Source organism: Tyto alba, unplaced genomic scaffold (genome assembly GCF_018691265.1).
Source record: "Tyto alba isolate M040663 unplaced genomic scaffold, T.alba_DEE_v4.0 Super-Scaffold_45, whole genome shotgun sequence".
NCBI classification, from domain to species: Eukaryota; Metazoa; Chordata; class Aves; order Strigiformes; family Tytonidae; genus Tyto; species Tyto alba.
The window spans coordinates 136,839-161,424 of record NW_024881321.1 but is presented as its reverse complement, the minus strand read 5'-3'; the positions used below and the strand labels follow the sequence as shown (position 1 = coordinate 161,424).

General features: G+C 37.7%; 1 protein-coding gene across 2 annotated transcripts in view; it reads right to left on the bottom strand.

Annotated features, from left to right (window-relative positions):
• Window positions 1–24,586, bottom strand: part of FREM2 (FRAS1 related extracellular matrix 2) — a 138,019-nt gene that overhangs the window by 36,197 nt on the left and 77,236 nt on the right. For both annotated transcript variants that reach the window (XM_033000267.2, XM_042806128.1), the window contains exons 4-9: window positions 22,381–22,611; window positions 19,961–20,086; window positions 18,826–19,077; window positions 3,735–3,884; window positions 1,595–1,804; window positions 1,125–1,322 (exon numbers count right to left, since the gene is read on the bottom strand). In XM_033000267.2, the coding sequence (XP_032856158.2) occupies window positions 1,125–1,322; window positions 1,595–1,804; window positions 3,735–3,884; window positions 18,826–19,077; window positions 19,961–20,086; window positions 22,381–22,611 (1,167 nt within the window). The remainder of the gene's footprint in view (window positions 1–1,124; window positions 1,323–1,594; window positions 1,805–3,734; window positions 3,885–18,825; window positions 19,078–19,960; window positions 20,087–22,380; window positions 22,612–24,586) is intronic.

Sequence of the window (24,586 nt, the reverse complement as noted above, 5' to 3'; positions counted from 1 at the left end):
CCCTTCAAGATGAAGAACCAGACTAGGATGCTGACTGTGGTACTTTTCTGAGGTTGTTTTTATCTCTATAGGAAACAAATTATCCATTAGGAGGGGAAAAAAAAAAAAAAAAAAGTCAAAATACTCATCCTGTTCATCGTTACACGGGAAATGTGAAAACTGTACTGAAACTGTGGCATATTAGACATGCCTAAGAAGCTTATGGAAACAAGATATGATCCTAGCAGATGCCTTTGCTACTTGTCTTCACGGAGAAATGGTTGAGCAACACTCAAAAAGAGAGGAAAGTCACTTCCTAAAGGTGCCAGATCCATTAATCCTAAAAAGTTGGTCTTTCTTTCCTGGTTGCACAGAAGAGGTATAGACTACATGACAGCACTAAAAGCTGAGGCCAGCTCTGAATAAAGAAATATGAACATGGTAATTTCTGTGATAAAGGCATGCCAAGGATTTTATGCTGATGACAGGACTTGTTTAGGGCTTGCAAAAAATATCATGTGTGTGTAAACTTAAAAGACTAAAAGACTAAGCTGTCTTCTGCACAAATAGAAGGAATCAGGCAATATTATTTCAGGGTAGTAACATCTGATTTATTTGTATTTAATGTCTGCTGTGAGATATTAAGTACCTGATACTGGTGAACTGCCTTAGGAAAGCCTCTCTGTGAAAAAAAAATTCCAACAGAAATTAGAGCGCTATATCCCTGTTGAAAGATCCATTACTCATTTCAGTGCAAGTCATATGTATTTACCAGAAATCTGCTTAACAAAGAGCAGAGCTTCTGAAGTTTCCTTTCTGACAGCAGGTTTGTACTTCTTTTACTGTTTTACGCTGAATCTGATTTTGCTATCAAACAGATCCTGTCACTCAGGCTGAACCTATACGAAGATATGTCCTTTTGGTTCCTACTGATTATCCCTCTAGGTCAGAAGTGAAGCAAAAAGAGACAACATAATTTCTGTGCACTCTGCCCATTGTTTATAGAAAAAAGGTTGGTGTTCCAGAGTGGTTGTTTTCGCACTACTTTATGAGAAGACACAGTTAAAACAAAACAAAACAAAACAAAGCAAACCAAAATAAAACATGGTAGACTAAAGGCTTCTAAAATAAGATCACGAGCTTACCAGGAAGGAATGTGATGATGGAGTCGTCAGTATTAGGACGTTCTTCAAAGTCCGTCATTACCTGAGCTGAACCTTGCCTTGTATAGCATCTCACAGTGGAGGTGTATCGGGTATCCCCACTCCTATATAGCATGGCAGATACCTGTCCATCGTTTTCATTGCCTACATATACAGATTCTTTAAACTGCATCTTAGGCACTGGGCAGAAAAACATAAAGAATATGTGTAAAGTATAATTGCAAAAGTTATCATATCTTCCCTCCACTATTTCAAATTTAGTTATATTACACTGTACCAGTTGTATAACATAAGCAGCCAGACAGCAGATGACTTAACACATTGTAGCTGAAATGTGAAACTTATAGATTCACTGGCTTTGGTGTGATTCAAACAGACAAGTGATATTTTTGTGTATTGCATTCATTCATCTCCTGCATAAATGTGAAAAGGTAAAAAAAAATATTACTCACAGTCAGACACTGAGTCATTAATGAAGATGGTGGTCTTGCTGGGTTCTCCAAGGGCAGCATTCATGGGCATCCTTAGCACAAGCTCAAACTTCTCAGTTCCTTCTAACACTGGCTGTCCAAGATCATCCAGAATTACCACACGGAACGTCTGCATATTGACTCCGGGGGAAAAATCCAAATTACGACTGATGCCTACATAATCTACTCCAGCTACCAATGGAAAAAAAAAAAAAAAAAAAAGCATTACATGTAATGAAAAATAAAAATATATATCATTAGGCAGTTAATTGTAGGTGAACCTATTTTTTCTTTAAATATAATTTTAAATTTTTCCAAATTTTGGCAGTCATGGAAAGCAAAAGTATCTTTTGACCATTTAAATGGGACTATACAATCAAACAAGTCAATATAAAGCTCCTTGTTGTTTACTGATTCAAGTCACAAAATGGGGCTGATTCTGTTCTGTTGTAAATGAACAGTTATTCCACTAAAACTAATAAAGTTTGTTTTAAGTGAGAAATGAAAGCAAACAAAAACCTTCAAGAGAGACTCTGGAGATGAATCAGTCTTTTGGTAAGAAATTTCATATTAGTCTACAAAAAAGATGGAATTTTAGAGACTAATGTAAAAAGAGAAGGAGAAAAGTCCATTGAGCTGACTGTAAAGAAGAACTGCTGTTCAGAAGAGTTGTGTAAAACAGAATGAATGGAAACTAAAAGAATCAAATTCTTTTCAGACCATGTCAGATGAGGTCTGACAACTTAATTTTAAAGACAGAGTGATCTGGGTTTGGTTTGCTCTTATGTTTTGTTTTGTTTTGTTTTGCTTTAGGCAAGGCAAGCCAATCCCTAACAAGCCAAAGAGAAGAAAGCAAACAAGATACTAACTAAAATATGACACTCTACCTCAGAACCAAAGCATTAAAGACATCTATGACTTTAGGACTGAGTTTTAACGTTCATTTTGGGGGGATAATAAGCAGCAGAGCTGTTGAAACAAAGCTTTGGGGGAAAGAGTTTCACTGAAATGGAAATAACGTTTGAAATTCTGTGAATTTGACAAAACTAAAGGCCATCATCAGATGAACACTTGCCTAGAGTCCTTGCTGCTCTAGCCCTGAGCTAAGCCTCTAAGTCCGGATGTCAGGACTGAGAGCCCAGTGCAGCAGACCCACTGCTGCACTGCGTAAGACCAAGAACCAGATTCATGGCTTTACAGGCAGCCAGCCATGTCAGAGCTTTCAGGCTGTGACCAACAGACTAGAGAACCCAAGAGCTGTGCCATTCCCACTTTTGGATCCTAGATGTCCTGGCACAATGAATTAAGAAACTTACCGTAAGGATTTTTTTTTTCTTTTCCCCTAGAAGGAAGACAACTTAAATATTCAGGATAAGATAAAGACATCAGATAATATAAAGCAAGTTCAGAAATTAAGTAATCATATGTTTTTTTCAGACATCATAATTTTATTTTTAAATAAGAAACACTATAAATATTTTATATGTTATATTTGATACATATATACCATGTTTAGATATTCCTGAAGTAACAGTAAAGTTTTACACAATTTTGCCTCATTAAAAATTAGTTGAGAAGATAAACTCTGCTGTCCAGTTATGCTCAGGATAAGCATCTAAGGGAGACAATTTTTATGCTGTCTCTGTATGAATGTCTTAGTTTTAAACACTGTGGTTTCTGAAAAAAAAAAAAAAAAAAGATAGAATACACTAACACTTGATTCTGCATCACTGAATTATATAGCTGTAGCGATCCTCTAGCTGAACAGGATACTACATAATAATTTCTCATTGACTACAGTAAAAATGAGAGGAGGAAACTCTGCATGCTTGCCAGTGATTTTAACTCTGTGCCCAGAGTGTACTGTTGAGGCAGTTATCAACTGCCTTTTGTTTTATGTGAGGATTTGAAGGCACTTCTCTTAGTGTTGTACTTCACAGTTGCTCCTACTCCTGTTTCTTTGAGAGACATTCTGTAACTACTTAATTTGTTCTAAGAAAGATCTGCTAAGAGGAAGAGACGTATAAATTTAATCTTATGTAGTTGAATCTGTATTAAGAACAAATCTACTAGCACTTGTTGTTGAGATGCATTATGAATCTAGAGCAAAAGAATAACTTACCCTCTGCAGTTATTGGTTCACATTTGCGAGACCTCACTGTAACAGAGGCAGCTTTAGACAGATCAGTTCCAGTCCTCCAGACACGTACCTCAATATAGCCAGCACTCTCATCAACATAGTATTCATCATTTCCAAAGTAGAATGCTGGTTCTGGTGAAAGAGAAATAACGTCCAGAAATGTTTCTTTGTCTTATATTGAAGGTAACAAGAGAGCATAGAATCCACATTGGACAATGGAGAGCACTTCACTCTTCTCATTAGCTCAAAATAAAGCTCTTTTTTTTAAGGTTTCTAATTTTTCTAGGTATTTTTGGCTTCTTTTCAAGTACTGGTTTGCCTGGTTTGGGACAGCAATTGTTATATCAGCACTGTGCTCTTTTTCTTGTCTCCTACATTTTCAACTTTGTGTGTCAGCAGGTATGAATCTGCACGCAAAACCAAATGTGTTATCTCATTAAACTTATTTGAGCTGAGTCCTGTGCACAAGCCAGAAAATTCCTTGCATTTTTCACTCTAGTGCAAACAGACAAAGGTGAATATAGATAATGAAACCTTAACTTGAATGTTCTCACAGACTCCTGTTGCTAAAACCAGACTGGAGCATGATATATAACTGGAGCTGCTTTTAGAAATGTTTTCCAGCTAACCAAAGGGGCAAATACTTAATTTCAGTTCCCCCGTAACTAGCATTTAAAACAAAATCAATCTTATTTCATGTAAACTGGAATGTGAATAGTCTTTTATCTTAATATTTAAGTTCCACAGTGTATAAGAAAGAAGAAGAAAAATCAAAGGAGGTTAAGTGTTATCCCACTTAACAGACATATTGTTTATTCTCATTTTCTCCTCCCTTTTTCAGTTTTTCTACTCACAGCAGTTTCACAAAGTAAACAGGCTTAAAAACATATCCCAGCTTCATCCTGGAGGTATATCAGCTCCCCTCTTATATCCTTTTCACTCCTGTTTCAAACATGTAAGAGTAAGCACACACAGCCAGTGCCTCAGTTTCCCCATTGAGCAGTAGAAATCATACCTACCTTCCCCAACGGTTGGGTTGTAATCTGAAAACCTACACAAGTTTTCTTTGTATTTTATCACAACTTTTTTTATGTCGCCTAGTGGGAATTTATTATAATCATGAGGTTTCAATAACACAAATGAGCTTGAAAATACCATACAGCATATGGTCAACAGAAATTAAATTAACAAAGGTCACCGCAGTTAATCAATGTTCTATCAGTGGCACTATGAATACTTCCCCTTCATCAAGCATAGAAAAAAAGAAAAAAAATCAAAAGAAATGACTAGAAAAGTTTATGGTTCTACAGAGCTATGACTAGCATACAGAAAAGGTATAACTTACCCAAAGAAGGAGACATACATATAATCTTAAAAAGGATTTATGTTGCAAAATCTATGAATTTTATTACAATGGAACAAATGTTTTGGAATTGAAGAATCTGTTTTGGACTATAACTGAGCTCAATAAAGCCAAATATTGCAAAGACATTGTATTGTGAAGGTTCTGGAGTGGCTTGTAGGATAACCAGACAGACAGAATACCTATGCTTTTCTGAAGTACTTGAGGACAATATAACAGACCACACGGTGTATGGCAACAATCTCCTCTGTGGTAGATTGTATATTTATTTTTATAGAAAACTGGTCAATATAAACTAGGAATATAATTTAAACTAATTAGAAATAATATAAAGTAGTTACTCAGTTAATGCTAAGTCAGAACTTAATCAGAGAAGGCAGCAGTTAATAAGTATTTTGGAATTGCATTCAAGAATTAAATTGGAAGTTTTGGAGAAAATAATTTTCTTTTGCTTTCAAGATTTTTCCTGTATTTCACAACTGACAAAACAAATTAATAAAACAAACAAAACAAAACAAAAAAAACCAAACAACCTTAATATTCTGCATTAGTGAAACAAATGCAGCTGCCTCTCTACTTATCTGCTAATACTAAAATCATGGGTTGTAACAAATTTATGTAACTGAATATATTTACTGAACAGCAATGCAGATTCATAGACCTACCTGAGCATTATCAGGGTCATCAAGCTTTGCAGGATGAAGGGCAAATTTGGAAAATGTCTAACTTTTGTAGGTGAAAAGGATTTCAGTTCCAATTTAAATTTCTTTATTCAACACTATGTGTATTTACCTTATGTGTGTGCGCTTGTGTGCACAGACACACATCAATCCTACATTTTTTGCCTATAGGGACTGGGTTGTCAGTAGTGGTATTAATATTTGTGACTGTGAAGCTCTTATCTGAAGCATTTTTAATAGGTGAATGGGACACACTCTCTGGACATTTTTGTATAACTACTATTAACTTTGATGAGAAGTCTACTTACAGGGATACTGCAGAACTGTGTATTACATCTGCAAAGAACTGTGCCATTTCAGACATACAATGATCTAAAATTCTCAAGATGGACAAAGACTCATCCAGCCTCTAGAGGTTAAAAATACAGAATGCCTACTAAGATCAAATGGTTAAGAATGTGCCAACAGTTAGATAAAGGCAGTTAAAAATATTATCAAACTAATACATGTAATTTCTTAAACAAGTATCCTTAACACTTAGCACACTTTCCCAAGTTTAATCTCATTCTTAAATCCCGTTCTCACTATATTAATGTCCCAGTAGTTCCGGAATTAGATCTGGACTTGGCTGCAACACTTAAATGAGAGGTACTCACGTTCACAGCCCGCTTGCTCTCAGTTTGCAAAGACAGGCCATTCCAGGAGGTTTCCCAGCATAATGAGGATACAGAAGGAGAGGTGGAATGGCTCACTCACTGCAATGAGAAAAATCTGAGGAGATCTGGAAGCATTCCCTTCTACTCACTGACTGCACTGGGAATTTATATGATCTGCCTTAAACTAGATGGAAGATATAAAAGATAATATTGTCCGTTTCTTATTGTGTTATCCTAATGCTTCCCCTACTACTGCTGAAGAAGAATCCTCATGCACTGTTTGCTCTTGTAATCACAGCCAAATATAGAAATGCCTAAACCCTCAGTTAGCTTGTCTTTTATTCCAGAGTGAGTTTTTCACACTTTTTGAGGCATGTACCTTCAACGAAAGACACATTCTCCATGGTTACCCATCCTAGGAAATAAATCCTTACAAATGTTTTGTAAGTTCATTTCCTGTAAGCTGTGTTAGTAGCTCCCCAGGGGAAGTAGCAAAGCCAAGCTACTAACAGGGAAAGCATTGTCTTTCTCAAGTAATGGCTGGAAAACACTCTGCTCAATGACTGCAGGCTTACTTACAGCAGATCTTTAATCTAGTAATCACTCTGAAGAGAGACCACTGCAAATTTAATGGTTCCTTTTACAGAAACAAGAGGAAGTTTTTTTAGAGTTTTTTTGTTCAGACACATAGATTCCACTGGCATGAAGTTACAATAATCACAGGAGAAAGGTTAGGAGCTTTATTCCCAGGTTTCTTGGCACAGAAATGAACTCTTTGTCTTGCCTTTGTACTTACACAGTCATGAGCATATATCAACTACAGCACTAGTCAGTCATCAAGCAGGAAAACAAACACGCTTCTCATGCTGTTAGAAATAGGTCTATCTTTGAATGTATATCAGAAAATCATTGTGATAGCATGAAAATATTTATTTCCTAGGAGGCTTTTGTTTCTAAAATGATATTCTTACAATCTGCTTTAGAGGGACATGGCAAAAGAGTAGGTTGGTTATAAGATATTCACGGTGCCACAATCAGTTTGGGCTGGCAGTGTAAATAATATGAAAGGCAGGATAGTTAGGGCAAACACAAAAGAACAGACTCTTCTGTGCTGATACACTGATAAATGTTAATACTAAAGTGATTTTCAGTGACATATGCTTCCAGTTAGAGAGAGATATATATACATGTATATATTCTCAAGAGGGGAGAAATAATAGAAGAAAACAGACCTGCCACTCTTGACATATTTAGATAATGGAATTAGGAAAATTAGTCATTACAACTGAACTCATGGTTGATCTTTTCTAGTGGTGTTAAACTGTTTATTCCTAAAAGCTTTTGCCTTCTTTCTTTCAATGCACAGTACAAACAAGGCTATGATGTGAACATTATGAGTTACCAGAGCAACTCTGTTGTGGTCATGGAGAAGGTACAAAACAGTGCTTTGTAAGCCTACTAGCCTGTTCTGGTACAGTCTAGACATGCTAGTGCAATCCTGAGTTAAAAGTAATGAGCTCTAATGGTTGACACAGCTAATTAGCTTGGACGTGACAACAGACAAACATGGCCAGATTTCCTCTGGACCTGATCTGGCTCACACCCAGACAACGTATATGTCCCTATGCAATGCTTACTTGCATTTCATTACCACAGCTAGCATTAAATGACTGAGCTGCTGTGTCTGTAGCACAAGAGATTCCACCCTTCTGAATGTGAAGTGGGTGAGTTGTAGGAAGACCAGATAAGAACAAGAGTTCCATTAAATTTGAGAAGGAATGGGCATTTACTGTTTAATAGCAGTAAAGGTCAACTTCTGTAACCTCTCTCTTACATGCATGTTAATGGGAGCAAAAGAAAAGCTCAGAAAATCTATCCATTACAAAAGTTTTGTATTATGATACTATCAAAGAGGACTTTAACATCTGAAACTAGGTAGCACCATTCTACAACTATTTACACATACTTGAAATTATGAAAGCAACTGAGTTGGCATTTAGAACAATTAATTTAATTTGCCAAGTCATTTATTTTTGCCGAATGCTGTAGAAACAGGGATCAAAATTACAGTCAGAGCTCAGTTCTAGAGCACGTATCTATTGTGCAAATGCCAATAGGTTTTTATTTGATGTGGCCAAAACAGATCGCTTTTCAAATTCAGATGCTGTAATCTTAACAGCTTTCATCTTAGCACTGTTGTCATAACTTTTCCAATCAAAAAGTAAATTCACCTCAGAATTAAAATGACTACTTGCAGCCAAATTGCCACACACATAAGCAAATAATGTCTGCATTTCCATTTGTCTCAACAGTCCATATCTGTCTAGCAACTTACAATGATTTTTTAAAGGATACTACAAACATCGTAACAGGTAAAAGGACATACTCAAATTAATGCAACCTTTACCAAACTGAGTTCTATTTTGTAAGAAAAACACACTTTTTTTTTTTTTTTAATCTACAAAGACAATGTAGAACTGAACTAATTGTGATTTTGCTTAATGTCAGGTTGCAATTCATAAAGGTTCAGTAATAACTAGATGAGCTACAGAGTATGCCCAAACGATGGAGAGTAAAGACATGTGAGTGCATGAAGCCATGCCATAGCTCAACTCATTCAAGATGTGTGTCTTTAAACTGAAGATTAATTTTTCAACGGCTAATTAACTGTTACGTTCAAGATAGTAATGAACAGTCTTAAGCTGTCTGTCATAACTGGCATTTCAGGAGAAAGGCTAAGGTGTGAGTTTGACTATTATAAGTGACCTTCTCTTAGAAGCAATTAACTTACCTTTGTTGGTTTTCTGAGAAACATTGTTTCCTTTCCAAAATACCAAATCCATATATATATGTGAACTAACATACACATGAATATATTTGTTAGTAGAAGTAGTATTGTTATGATTCTTGCACACACCCTCAGGATACAACCTACAGACCTTGATATCACTTGAGCTATCATGGGTGTCAGAGGAGTTTTTCCTATATTCAAAGTCTGAGGACAGGGCCAAAAGATTTTTCTTGCTACAAGTACATCAAGCTCCAATCACTTGCCCAAACTATTCCATAATCCAGATAATTGCCTCATATACCAATGTAAATAAAAATATAAAAACTAATAGCTGAAGAAACAAACTCTTTGGAATTTGAGGACACACCCAGGCATGCTGGTATTGCCTGCAGCAACCATCTGACTTTCACATACCTTTTTCCTACTGGCTAGACCTCCCACAGAGCATGAAACCAAATCAGAATCTTCTACACATTCTATTTTTTTTCTTTTTTTTAATAGATTATTTTTATGTAAGAGGCCCAGGAAATGGCATCAATAACAAATTCTCAATGAACTGATGAAACAGAGGCAGACAGATAAATGGGAAGGCTTGGCAGTAGTATTTAAATATACCACACACAAGGTACTTCACAAGGAGGCCAAGTGTGAAGGAGCTCACAGTCAGTGATTCATACATGAGATAATAAATGAAGACTCCTACAAATGGAATGGCAGGAGAAGCTGAGTAGCATTTTAGAAATCAGGCTACATAAAGATATAGCATGTAGCCATTTCTAAATATGTTTTCCATATTTTAATTGAGTAATATTTCACTACTGGGCCTTGCAGAAAAAGCAGTCTGTAGAAAGGGTCTGAGTGTAGTAAGTATAACTGCAAAATTAAAGGCTTTCTGAGAAGAATATTTTCAGTTTTTCTCTTCTAAATCATGTTACTCACACATCCACTCATATCAAGAAACAACCACAAAACTGCAATAGCTCATGCTACGAATGCTTTCTTTATAATATCTTGTAACATTATCCACTTAAATCATGACCCTGATCTCTAAGATTTTAAAGCCCGGAGTCATAGTGATGACAGTTATGTTTTCTCCCCAGCTGAGATTTCCACCGGTTGGCAAGTAGTATTAGTAAGGCTTTTGAATAATAAAAAAGCATTTTGTTTTTTGGTAATAAGAGCTGATAAGAAGATGGCTAGGAAATTGTGGAGACTCAATAGCAAAGACAGAAATTATGGACCTTCATAAAAGTGCATGCTGAAAATGGGTGAGCTCCTTATGCAATGAAAACCATTGGACTTTGAGAAAAAGGATATAACAATATTCAAAAGGTCAAAATAAATCCAAATTGTACATTTTCTGAGACTATTTTTTTATAGAATTGCAGAATGGTTTGGGTCAGAAATGACCTTTAAAGATCATCTGGTCCAAGCCCCCTGTCATGGACAGGGACATCTTTCACTAGATCAGGTTACACAAAGCCCCATCCAACCTGACCTTGAACATGTCCAATGATGGGGCATCCACAGCTTCTCTGGGCAAGCTGTTCCAGTGCCTCACCACCCTCATTGCAAAAAATTTCTTCTTTATGTCCAATCTAAATTTACATTCTTTCTGTTTAAAACCATTGCCCCTTGTCCTGTCACTACAGGTCCTGGTATAAAGTCTCTTTCTGTCTTTCTTATAAGACCCCTTTATGTATTGAAAGGCTGCAAAAACGTCTCCCTGGAGCCTTCTCTTCTCTGGGCTGAAAAACCCAATCTCTCTCAGACCTTCTTCCCAGGAGAAGTGTTCCAGCCTTGTGAGAAGTGTACAGATTCTTGAGGAACACCATTCATTAGTAGTTTCTGTTTGGGCACTGAAATATTGAGTGTAACTGTTTGGATGTGGCCACCCAGCTAATTTCTTACCCTTCTAATGGTCCATCCATCAAACCTGTATCTCTCCAATTTAGAGGTAAGTATGCTGGGGGCGATTGTATCAAATGCCTTGAAGAAATCTAGGTAGGTGACATCAGTAGCACTTCCCTTGTTCACTCACGCAGTCACTCCATCATAGAAGGCCACTACATTAGTGAGGCATGATTTGCCCATGAAGCCATGTTGGCTGTCTCTAATCTCTTCCCTGTCTTCTGTATGTTTCTACATATCTTCCAGAAGGATCTCTCTTCCATGATCTTACCAGGAACAGAGGTGAAGCTGTTGAATTAATTTTAACCAAATGAATTACAAATCTGAAACTTATCAAAGCAGCAAATGTGTTAGGTTTCACTGGAGAATAAATTAAGGAGGAAAGTATTATTATTATAACTATTATTACTACAAATGGTGCATAGAAGAGGAATAGCATAACCAAGACATGCAAAATACTTTGGTTTTCAGGTGGCTGTTGGTATTTGTGTATCATTTTTGGCATAGCATACATAACATTTTTTAAAGAAAATTATGATTCTGTCCACTCGTGGATAGTTATTAAATCTATTCTTCTGCGTATATGTATACATATTCTTTTCTGGATTGGGGACACCTTGACCATATCACAAGAGAGGCTAAGTAAGACACTGCCATAATTCTGACTACAGATTTTTGCACTTTTAATATTCAGTCACAATGCTAGTTATGTTAAGTTTGCTTAACTGGAAGAAATAACAGAAATGATAGGCTCTTCTGCCCACATACAGTGAGAACACATTTAGCCCTCTGAGGCCTGAGAAGAAAAATATGCAAGAGATCCATGTTCCCTTTACAGGAGCTAATGCTGAGGATGGGACTTGGCAGAGAAGACAGAACAGAAGTGAAACTAAAGCAACAGTCAGACTTATCAGACCATGAAGGCAGAGCTCTAATGACAGAAAACATGCTCTGTTATATGTTAAAAGTTCTTGAATTCTCTCTTTCGGGCTTCTGACCTCATTTGTGTAGGAGGGAAGAAAAAAAGAGTTGCCTGACAGACAGTAATGTGAGATAATAACCGAGTTAATCCTTCGAGGATTTACATATTCAAAAGGAGAATCGTCATTAAAGCCCAATGAGGTACACTGGTTTCTCTGTTGTTCAGTATCTTTTGGGTCTTCAAAGACTGATGAGCAAAATGGCAAAGTCTCTGTATAAGGAGCTTCAAAGGAAGCAAAATGATCTGAAGAAACCTTAGGAAAACTGAATGCACCAAAATGTCCTACACATCTTGATTATCCAAATCGTAAACACACAAAGCACTCACTAGGTCACTAAATTCACTCCCTACAATTGCAAGTGACCAAGAACAAATTATTAATTTGTAACAGTTTTCTAGGCATTCATTACATTTTCAAACAGTCTATAACAAATACAAGATCTGCAGTAGAAAGATCAAAGCCATAAAAAATAGAACATGCAATGGGAAGACAGGAGACAAAGATGTTCAATGTACTCTTGAGAGAACTGTCATAAAACAATGATCCTTTAGTCTCTCAAAAATGACATCAGTACATGTAAGAACACCATTTTGTTTAACTCATTCTAGATTTAACAGAAAGTATCCATTTTCTACAGCTGATGTAATTTCATATTTTCTGCACATCAACTATTTTATGTGCTTTGAGTACAAAACTCAAAAGCTGTTTTCTATATTTCAACACTCTCCTAGAAATACTACTACAGTTCACATAGAAATGTAATAATGCATATGTAAGCTAACCATCTAAGAGCCTTCAGTAGAGAAAGCTTAGAGCTATGCTGCTTCACCAGCTGAGTCCTCTGTTGCAAAGGAGCCATCTGAAATAGATGTGACCAAGTACTGCCTGGAGGTCATGCTTTATCCTCCTTACCAATCAAAGGAGCCTAGATCATAAGGTTGGGCTACATACGTAATTATTCGGCAGCTAAGTGAAGATGAGATTAATCCAACATCTGCAGTTCATATGTATACAATGGGTGAGTGCATACCTGCAGACACACACATATAATAAACTGTCAACAACAGATAATGCTAGAAAAGCAAATCACAAATGCACCTGGTTGCCTCTATAGAATGTCATACTGTAAAACAGAACATCAATTTATTTCTGTGGTAGACAGCAGACAGGGACTTTCCAAAATCTTTAAGGCTATCATCATAAATTGAACATTTTTCAGTCTGTTGAACTAGTGATAATAAGAAATTATAAAGAAAGAAAACCGGGAGTATAACATGTGTCATAGATTGGCTGTCTTCCACCTTTTCCCTTTATTAGTTGCCAATCTGGCCACCTGCCACAGACTGGGGAAAGGGGCAGGGTCATATAGAGATTTTACCTAATAAGAGGACAAAAAAGCTTAAAAGCTGCACAGAAGTGCTGGAGGCATCAGACCCACAGGCACTGTAAAAATAGAAAAGGGAGAAGGTACTCAAAGATGGCTGTACAGAGGAAAAAAAGAACAACTAGTTCATTATTTTAGTGGAAATAGGGAAGAACAGATAGCCTTGTGAGATAAGGATGTCCCTCTCACAGGCTACATTACTAATAGAATATTTAATTATCATCAGTTGGAAATTTGGCTCAGTAAAGACACAGAAAGTTAGCTGATACTGTATGCCTACTGGGAGACTTAATGCAAAGCATATGTTTATAATGTAGCAATGCAGTGATGACTTTCTGCTTCTTTTCAGGCTACTGATAGTAAATGTCAATATGGAGTTTACTACTCCAAGCAAGTTGGACAAGTGCTAGTGGCTACTGATTTCCAGAACATGGTCTAAGAATTTCCCAAGTTTAACTAACTGTAGGAGGAGTGACAGCAAGCTTTTGAACAAATCTCCAGAAGACTAAAGAGTTAATCTGTTCTGTATGACCTCTCACGTTGGCCTTCTGCATTATTATACAATCATCCAGTTTACTTAGCTGTAGAATATTTCCAGATAGTTCTGTCCTCTATCATGTGGATGATACAAGTGATCGATTCTGTTGAGTAAGTGTAAAGAAAATGATAAGCAAACCTCTGACATAAACTTGAGTCCTTTGTTTTCCCAGTCTTGATGTAGAAATGTCGAGAAGTCTGAAAGACTGCTTGCCCATCTAATGTGAATGAAGTGGAAAAATATATTTAATGTATTTCCTACTGTGAACAGCATGAGGCTTCAACAATTCCGCTAAGGCAAGATGACTGTTTGTCAGCCTGGCTGTAAGGCTGTGTGCTCTCATGGCAACACTAAATACAGTAGCATGGAATTAAAATCACATGGGAAGACAGCCACTGACAAAAAACCTGAAGCAAACAAAATAATTGTAAGCGTTCTCCTCTTAGCTGCAAACTTCTAGCTCTGCATTCATCATACCTCTTCTCTTCTGGTTTCCAAATGTGATTACAAAACAAGAGTTTAAAATTTGCCCACAACACAAAACAGAGTAAGTAAAAAAAGAGTCCAAATCAGCAGCTTGGCAATCAAAACATTTGACTGTGAGAGAGCAGCGCTTTGACTGCAAGCCTTGTTGCAAGAACTTGTTGCATTCTGTATCATCAAACTTGTTGCACACAACAGAGCAATACTGTTAGCATTAAAACCAAATTACAGGTTTCTCGTTCCCAGATGAATACTAACAAAATAATTTGATCTAATTTTTTCTATATATATGAAATGATTTCAGAGTCACAGCTTCAGTTGGAAAAACAGAGCACGCTCCCAGGCTGATCTTACTTAGTTGCTAACTGCTTGGGGATTAAGGCATTTCCATAGAAGATTGGGGTCTGAGCGTTTTCATGGTCTGAGACTAAACTCCAGGACTCCTCTCTCCAAGCAGAATGAAAAGGTCACATCAACCTTATCTTCCTTTTTCTAGATGCATAACATTGATCTATTATGTAAAGCACCTCCTCCAGATGAGCTGAAGTCTGTGCTCTCTGTGCAGGATAGGTACCTCCTGAGCCAATCAACTGACCTCAAGTTCTTTAGAGATTTCTGTTTATCCTCCAGATCTTTAAGATGCATGAAGACGAGTAGTTCAGCCAGTTAATTCTGGCTAGATTTAGTAACACATTTGTATGGCAGATGGTCGAGGGCTTTTTTATTTTATCTTTAATATCTAAATTCCTATTGCAACACTCTTCAGCATTCACTTCTTTAGGTTTCAACTAGGTTCTTTTAGATTTTTCTTTAGAAATCATAATTATTTTATAAAGCAGGAATAGCTTTGTATCTCTTTGTTGTTTAATGGCATTTCACAGTAGGAGCTGTTTTAACACAAAATTAGAAAAAAATACTCCTTTCATTCCCAGTAGTGCTTATGACTTTGGGTTGAATGGCAAATTAAATTTCTAAGGTTAGGGTTTATATCTATTGACAGAAATCAATGTATTCAGAATCACCAGGTACCCATTGTGATTGATCCACTGTTTAGATGCTTTTAGGGTAGGGTGGTTCCTGGGAGTACATATCTCTTTAATTACAAAAGGATCCTGGCATAGCCTGCTTGAATCAGATGTGAAATGTATATAGATGGATAATACCAAGTGAGATTACTGCCACCCCAAAAGTGGATGATTTGCATAGGTCTTTCCCCTGAATGCTTTTCTTTCAGTGGTTCATGGTTAGTAACTATCACCTCTGACTCAAACAGACCAATGTTTTTATTTTTTAGTGCTTAAACCGTAGTGACATGTGTAACTTTGAATCCAAGATTTCCATGCACAGCTTTGCTGTGTATCTCATTATCTTCATCCTTTTCTTCTTTTCTATGACTCCCAACTTCAGGACCTATCGGGAGAAGTCCCTTCCAAATTAAGAAAAGTCCCAACAGCAGCATCAATTTTAAAATCACCTTTCACAATATATAAATATATCTGTGCATGTTCTACATACTGTGATTTTTTTTCAGATTTTGTTTTGGCAGCACAGCACAACTGTATAATCCCAAATCAAAGTACTCAGTTGCCAGGAATTTCTAGTGAACCAGATGACTTCTGGTCCATCAGGGCCTCTAATACGGCCCTTTGGAGAATAATGCAATGGGCTGAAGGCTTTGTGGACACAACCTCAGGATCACACATACAAGGGTGCTCATGCACTGTGACATTTTGGACTACATCTGTTAACATGATAGAATGGAAAGGTGCATCTCCTCACTCCCAACCACTGCTCATGTGATTTTCTCAAAGCATAAAATATCAATCCTAAATCATATCATAGAATCATGGAATGGTTTGGGTTGGAAGGGGTCTTAAAGATCATCTAGTTCCAAACCCCCTGCCATGGGCAGGGACACCTTCCACCAGAACAGGTTAGTCAAAGCCCCTTCCAACCTGCCCTCCAGGGAGGGGGCAGCCACAACTTCTCTGGAGAACCTGTTCCAGTGACCCACCACCCTCACAGTAAAGAACTTCCTAATATCTAATCTAAATCTACCCTCCTTCAGTTTAAAACCATCACCCCTCATCCTATCACTACACTCCTTGATAGAGTCCCTCCCCATCTTTCCTGTAGGCCCCCTTTAAGTATTGGAAAGCTGCTATAAGATCTCCCCAGAGCTTTCCCTTCTCCAGGGTGAACAACCCCAACTCTCTCAGCACGTCCTCATAAAAGATGTGCTCCAGCCCTCTAATCACCTTTGTGGTCTCCTCTAGACCCGCTCCATCCAGTGCATGTCCTTCTTATCCTGGGGTATCCCAGATCTGGACACAGTACCCCAGGTGGGGTCTCATGAGAGTGGAGTAGAGGGGGAGAATCACCTCTCCCAACCTACTAGCCCCACTTCTCTTGATGCATCCCAGGACACAGTTGGCTTTCTGGGCTGTGAGCACACACTGCTGGCTCACATTCAGCCTTCCATCCATCTATATCCCCAAGTTCTTCTCCACAGGGCTGCTCTCAATCCACTCATTGCTCAGCCTGCATTTGTACACAATATGTCTTGACCCAGGTGCAGGACCTTGCCTTTAGCCTTGTTGAACTTCATGAGGTTGCTCCATGATCTTGATGGGCATAGAGGTGAGACTGACTGGCCTGTAGTTCCCTGGGTATTCCTTTTTTCCATTTCTAAAAATGGAGGTTATGTTTTCCCTTTTCCAGTCAGTAGGAACTTCACTGGACTGCCACAACATCTCAGATATGCTGGACAGTGGCTTATCCACTTCATCCACTGGTTCCCTCAGGACCTGCAGATGCATTTCATCAGGCCCCATGGACTTCTGCACCTTCAGGTTCCTTAGATGGTCTTGAACCTGATCTTCTCCTACAGCGAGCAGTTCTTCATTCTCCCAGTCCCCACCTTTTCCTTTTGCAACTTGGGTGGTATGCTGAAGCAATTGCTGGTGAAGACTGAAGCAAAAAAGTTGTTGAGCTTTCTCCATATCTCAGGTAACCACATCTCCCATTTCCTTCCAGAGAGGGCCCACATTTTCCCTAGTCTTCCTTTATCACCAACCTACCTATAGAAGCTTTTCTTGTTGCCCTTGACATCCCTGGCCAGATTTAATTCTTTCAGGGCTTTGGCTTTCCTAATCCAATCCCTGGCTGCTCAGACAATTTCTCTGTATTCCTCCCAGGCTACTTGTCTTTGCTTCCACCCTCTGTAGGCTTCCTTTTTGTGTTTGAGCTTGTCCAGCAGCTCCTTGTTCATCCATGCAGGCCTCCTGGTGGTTTTGCCTGACTTTCTCTTTGTTGGGATGCATTGCTCTTCAGCTTGAAGGAGGTTATCCTTGAATATTAACCAGATTTCTTGGGTCCCTCTTCCCGCTAGGGCTTTATCCCATGCTACTCTGCCAGGCAAATCCCTGAAGAGGCCAAAGTCTGCTCTCCTAAAGTCCAGGGTAGTGAGTTTACTGTGTGCCTTCCTTGCTGCCCTAAGGATTTTGAACTCCATCATTTCATGGTGACTGCAGCCAAGGCTGCCCTTGAGAGCTTCATGTTCCCCACCAGACCCTCCTTGTTGGTGAGAACAAGGTCCAGCATAGCACCTCTCCTCATTAGCTCCTCTGCCACTTGGAGGAAGAAGTTATCATTCCAGGAACCTCCTGGATTGCTTATGCCCTGCTGTGTTGTCCCTCCAACAGATATCTGGATGCTTGAATTCCCCAATGTGGACCAGGGCTTCTGAACCCAAGGCTGCTCCTATCTGTCTGTAGAGGGCCTCACCTGCTTGTCTTCCTGCTTGTAGCAGACCCTCACTATGATGTCTTCTGTCCCTGCCCTTCCCTTTAATCCTGACCCATAAACTCTCTGTCACTTCCTCCTCCATGAACTCCAACTGGTCATTGGCACAGAGGGCGACACCTCCTACTCGTGTCCCCTGTCTGTCCTTCCTAAAGAGTCTGTATCCTTCCACTCCAACATTCCAGTCACAGGAGTCATCCCACCAGTCTCTGTGATGCCTATAAGATCATAGCCCTGCAGGCATGTTCACGTTTCTAGATCCTTGTTTATTCCCCATGCTATGTGCGTTTGCATAGAGGCAAGTACTTTAAAAACCCCACTGAGCTTTCTAATAATATTTTCAAATCTCAAGATGGAAGCAGCATGTGTTTTAACCACCAGCAAGAAGTGCAAAATCCAGTTTCTACGTGCTGATTTGAGTGTGATGCTATTTGTAGTTTCTGTACTGAACTGGGAATATCACCATATTTCATGTCTTACCATCATCCTTGTCAGGTACAATGGTAATTCGAGTGCTTGGGAATTCTGCACCAATTCTTCCACCCATTGGCATGCTCAGCAAAACATCGAAGGTCTCCGCTTCTTCGTACAAGGAATCATCTATGATGACGATCCGACACATTTTTTCTCTTTCATCTTTGTCAAAACGCAGAATGCTGTTGTGATCCTCAGGCCTTGATATGTAGTCAGAATAAGAAAGTACAGAGGTTGGGGCAGTGCCAGATGCTGTTCCTGTGGCATAAAAGGAAAACAGTCACTATACATGCCATGGTTATAATGATCCCCTCACAGACAATGAATTTTATTTTCATTATCTTTTAATTTCTGTTTACTTTTAGGTGATAAGATGGGCTGAAATCCCTGACCAGGCTACATTTATAAGGTCTCTGGACAAACTACCACAGATGATGCAGTGCAAATCACGTGCAGATTTTCAGTCAGGAGTATTGTAGTCTATCACAAGAAGCACAGACCGACAAAGGAGATCTTGTGAGGACTACCAGTTAACTCCCTTAGTATATTCTACCCACTGAAGATATCAGTAGACTAGAAATTAACTGAATTTCATGAAAACAAATTATTTTGATTCCAAATCACCTCATCAAAAAAGTCGCTTCATCTGTCCAGATGAAAAATAATATTAGAAGCACAGGTGTAGAGTCTCCATGGATATAATTAATAGGAGATCAAAAGACAGAGGAAGAAGAAGCATGGTAATTAAGCAATATTATTTTATACCAATTTTTTAAAGATACAAAAAAAGCAATGGATATCCTAAGTAATCACTGAAGTGTTTTCAGTTCTCATCACTTTCAGATATATCAGCTGCATATAAAAATCTTGCAAAAAAGATAAAGAACACAGATCCTCTTCAACCCCTAACAAATGGCAGCAATTTGGAACATGATAACTTTTTAGCTATATTAAATAATACTCAAAGACAGATTGTAAATATGAATACATTTCAAGTTGAGACTGAAGCTATTTATATGAAAAAGTAATTAACAGAGTTATAAACAATTTTATTATGCAATAGATGGCACAATTATTTTTGCTTTTGTCTCTTTCCCATTTTTGCCTTTTATTTTTTTTTTTCTCTAGAAGTTTCTGTTACCTTGTTGTGTGTAGCAGATAACCATCAGTTCCTGGCTCACATCTCCACTTCTTCTGACTGGAATAAATAATTCACCAACATCTTCTTCAATAGTATAAGTGGACTGAGGAATAAAGACAGTTGATTCTGCAAAGACAGACATATTTGTTTATGTAGATTTATGGCCTCATAAAGTGACCTGTAAAATAGCTAGGAGCATTTTAGCATATTCTAAAGTGCAAAGAATTTTTATTTATCAGCAATGGCAATAAATTTTAAGAACAACTTGGAGGGTGAGAGAACTAGAGTTTCTTAGTCTTTCAGAAATGGAAAAGAAAATCGGATCATTAGGTCTGAATTCACAAGTTCTTACTAAATCCTCCCTAATGTGACTAATTTACTTTTCTAGGGTTAATGATGCAAGACAGTGTTTGGAGAATTTGTCCACTAGGTCTATATTTTTATTATTTCCATGGCATTTCATTATTAATTGTTAAGCACAGAAGTATCAGTAGCGTAGCTCACACACAGGCAGTGGTTCTGCAAGGCCACTATTTAAATTCCTGCATAAAGCAAATTTCTTAATTATTTCAGAATACTTTGGCAAACAATGTTCTGACAACTGTCATGTGACTTCTTTGAAAGCATGTTCCAGGTTTTATTTCTCTAACTGGAAAATACGACTAGCATGACTTAAGGTCAAAAGCCTGCCTTAAAAATGCTATAATTCAAGTTTGTTAAGATCTAGACACTTTTGCTATTCCAGCAAGTCAAAAATTCAATGTGAATGACTCAAAATCCCTCTTTTTGTTTTAAAGTAAAACAAAAGGTAACACTAAAACCCCCATTTTCTTCTTTTTATTTCTCTCCTTAGAATTAAGTTGACAAAATGAAAAACTCCATCCTTCAAAAACAATTCAGGAATCTGAATTGCTCTGTTTCCTGTCTCTCTCATAATTATTCAACTAGGAGTAAAATGACACTATAAAATTTAACACACCTTACAAACAACATAACAGCTCAGAGGAGAATAATCTACACCATCTCAGCTAATACAGGAAAACACAACCTTATGCAACCTCTTTTTGTAATAGAACATTAATCAATGTCCCATACACCCAGGAGCTGGTACAGCTTTCCAAACAAGCTCCCTATTTTGGTGCTAAGACTACACTATTCAAATCAATGATTTTAAAATCATTTTCACTGGAAACAGAATAAAACTTTTGATTGTTCCTATTCAGTTAGCATCTGAACTTGTTATACCCTGTGCTCTAAAAGATTATTAGGAAACCCAGTCATTCCTATCAAAATTCTCTCTATATTTTTCCTATAGAAATTCCTTGATTTGCAGTTGTGCATTTGATTTTCTCCTATGCAACATCACTTTATACATAATTATTACAAATTCTCTGGGATTGTAAAAAAAATATGTTATTATATGAAATAAATATAATTGGCATTAAGAAGACTCAGACATTGGAGTTGTGTTCTTGAGTTGTGCTATCTCACTGATCATAGAAAAGATAGATTTAACACCTTTTCAAGTAATTTCTGTGTCTCATACATACTGTTTTCCAAGTTAAGCACTAATTTTCTCAGTGACTGAATATGGATGACAGATAACCTCTGATTTAATTTACATTTGCAACTAGGAACCAAGAGACCTCTGACAGCTTTCTTCCCAGTCCTCTTCAAAAGTTAATTAGGGAAGACTATATAAAAGAAGCTGTTACAGTCATCCAATAGTTGAAAGATTCCTCAAGGACAGTTTTGTGTGACCACTGCCCAGGGGTTCAAGTGCCTGGATGCAGCTGAAAAGCAAAACAACCAGAGCACATTCTGCCTTTTTTTTTTTTTTTTTTTTTTTTATCAGCTTCTTTTTTCTTTAAATATTTAACCATAATTTTATTTGTTCTTGACACAGCTTGTGCTGTACTTGGTCTAGTGAACCTTACCCTTACTGAGCTCCTCAGCTTGATATTGAGTCCTAACTGATGAAACTAGTCTGCTCCAAGACTCAACCTTGTTAGAATTAACCAGCCTGGGCTCTCCTGTACCATCTTCTCTCACATGAATTATCGTGGCAGAATAAATCAAGTCAGCCTCCAGCCACATGTGCAGATACACTCTCATTTGCAAGCACATTGAACTGAAACCCTATTATACCTAAAATGAAACCAAAACTGAATAAAACAAAAAGAAATAATATATCATAGGAAAAATGCAGGCATTTCATCAAAGCATGATACCTTAGTTACATATTCATGAATCACTTAAAGTGACAGAGGAGAAACAGCTACCCAATGCCCAAGTCTGTCTTCAGAAATATTCTGAGGAAAAGTAAGCTTTACTATCCACTGTTACTCATAGCATTTGCCCTCCAGTTTATCTTTTGGTATATGAACATATTAGCAGTACAGTTCTGGAAAGGGTCTTACCATCTCCTGGGTCAATAATTTCCACCGTGGATACATCGGGAAATTCCAGAACTGCCATGACAGGCTCCGAAAGAACAATTTGAAAGGACTCAGACTGTTCATGTTCACCATCACTCAAAATCCGTACTCGCCACGTAGCTAAGGTTTGGCCAGGATTAAACTGCACCTGTTTCTGGGCTTTTCCTCTGAAGTCTTTATCTTTCTTGGCAGTACCATCTTTGGTGCTAATACCTGCCAAAATCAGAAATTCACATCATTAAAAACATCACTTGTAATTTTTCTCTGATTATGTCATCTTTAAAAAAAGAAGTTTTAGAAAAATATACTTTTCACAACCTGAGCGTGTTCAAGCCAACTCTGTTACTCTCTATCAACTTTATATTGGTGTCCCACATAGAGATGGAAGCATATCAATTAACATTATGAAAAGCAGTTTGGACAGAATTAGCCAAACTAAAAATAACTACTAGAAAAACTCTACATTCTCTGAAGTTACAGTTAAGTTTCAATTTCTCTGTAATTCAACTACAGATGCCCAAAAAGGACAACAGATTTTTTTTTCCCACCTTTAACGTTGTGGGTTCTCTTCTGTTCCAGAACATCTAATTAATATGCTGACTGAAATCCTCAAAAATATTTATTTTTCTTAAAAAACACCAACAAACAATACACCTGGAAAGTTCAGCCTTCAAGGGGAAAGCTAAGGAAAGTGCAAAGACATGAAGGGGTAAAACACAGGGAATAAGGATGAAAGAAGATGTAAAATCTGAACCACTGTGGTCATTCCCACTACAATAAGCATTTTTAAAATTATCATCCTCTTATTTCAGTGTTTGCCTAATGAAAATCATTAAACTCAAGGCAAGTTGAAACTGCAAACCATGGCATAAAATCCAATGCAGCTCATCCCACCAAGACAGCACAGTCCTCACAGCCTTGTACCCAGGCTGCTCTAGAATGGCTTTTTATTGGTGTTTTCCTCACAGTTCAAGGCTGTCTGGCAGGCCCACATGGAAACTAGACAGTCCTTCAGAACTATCTCCAACTCATGCATTTGGCCTCTGAATACCACCGTACCACTCAAATCTTAAAGGTCTTTCTCAGGTTTTCAGAAAAAAACATAAAACTTCTTCCTTCTCTGCTTGTTTCTTCCAACCGTATTGTTTAACGTATTAAAACATACCACCTCTCCCTACAAACCTTGCCTTTCTTGCTTCCTGCTTGTGCCTCCTCCCAAGTCATAGCCAATTTTTTACCTAACCTATAACCCTTCTGCCCCTTTGCCACTGCACATGGACCAGAAAGGCCAGTAAGCATCTTAACCAATATATTTTACGTCCTTTCAAACTCTGTAATTTCATTTTGCAGGATTAAGGTAGTCAGAGGCAAGTTATTCAATCTGCTTTTGCTTAATTTTGACTCACCTCAATTCAGAAACTGAACTTGAATCCACAGGTAGAAAATTCTGTAAACACTCTAATTGAAGGATCAGAAGTCAAATCAGTATCTGTTAATGAGTACCAGCAACCAATTTAAATCGCACTTCCTTAACTTTTTTATTTCATACATCTCTTTTATTCTTTTACTTTCTTGAAAATAAATATATTATCAAAGTTAGTTCACTGTTTAAAACAGAGCCTTTTAAGTTAGATCCAGTTAGTGCCTATATACCTTAAATCCCATGCTGAAATAGGTATCCTAACTACATCTCAACACCTGGAACTCAGATTCTTATTCAGAAAGAGACTTAAACAGAAACCTGATTTCTAAGCATGAGCTTGTGCTCCATGACAGTTAAATGCTTACATACCTCTGAAAAAAACACCTTTAAATTTAGTGCCTTTTATAAGCAGTGTAAGATCATCATAGGTTTCAACATGAAACTGCACAAGAATAATGCTATAATGCTCCCTGGTCCAAATGAATTACTAGGAAGAGGATGGGAACAGATCCAGAAGCTAGAGACAGGTGTGAGGTTGCAGAATGTGATAACACAATCTTTTTTCACATTTTCACTCCCCAGACATTGCAAACAGTTTTCAACACCTCCTGTATCAGCCTCAGTTGACTGCCAGCATTGACTAAAGAAAACGAGCCTAATGCTCGTAGCTGCTAATCAGACCAGCTTACAATAGCCTTCCTGGAAAACGATCTATGTTTATTGTTGCCTTGCCAATTGCTACAACTGTATTTTCTCATTACACAC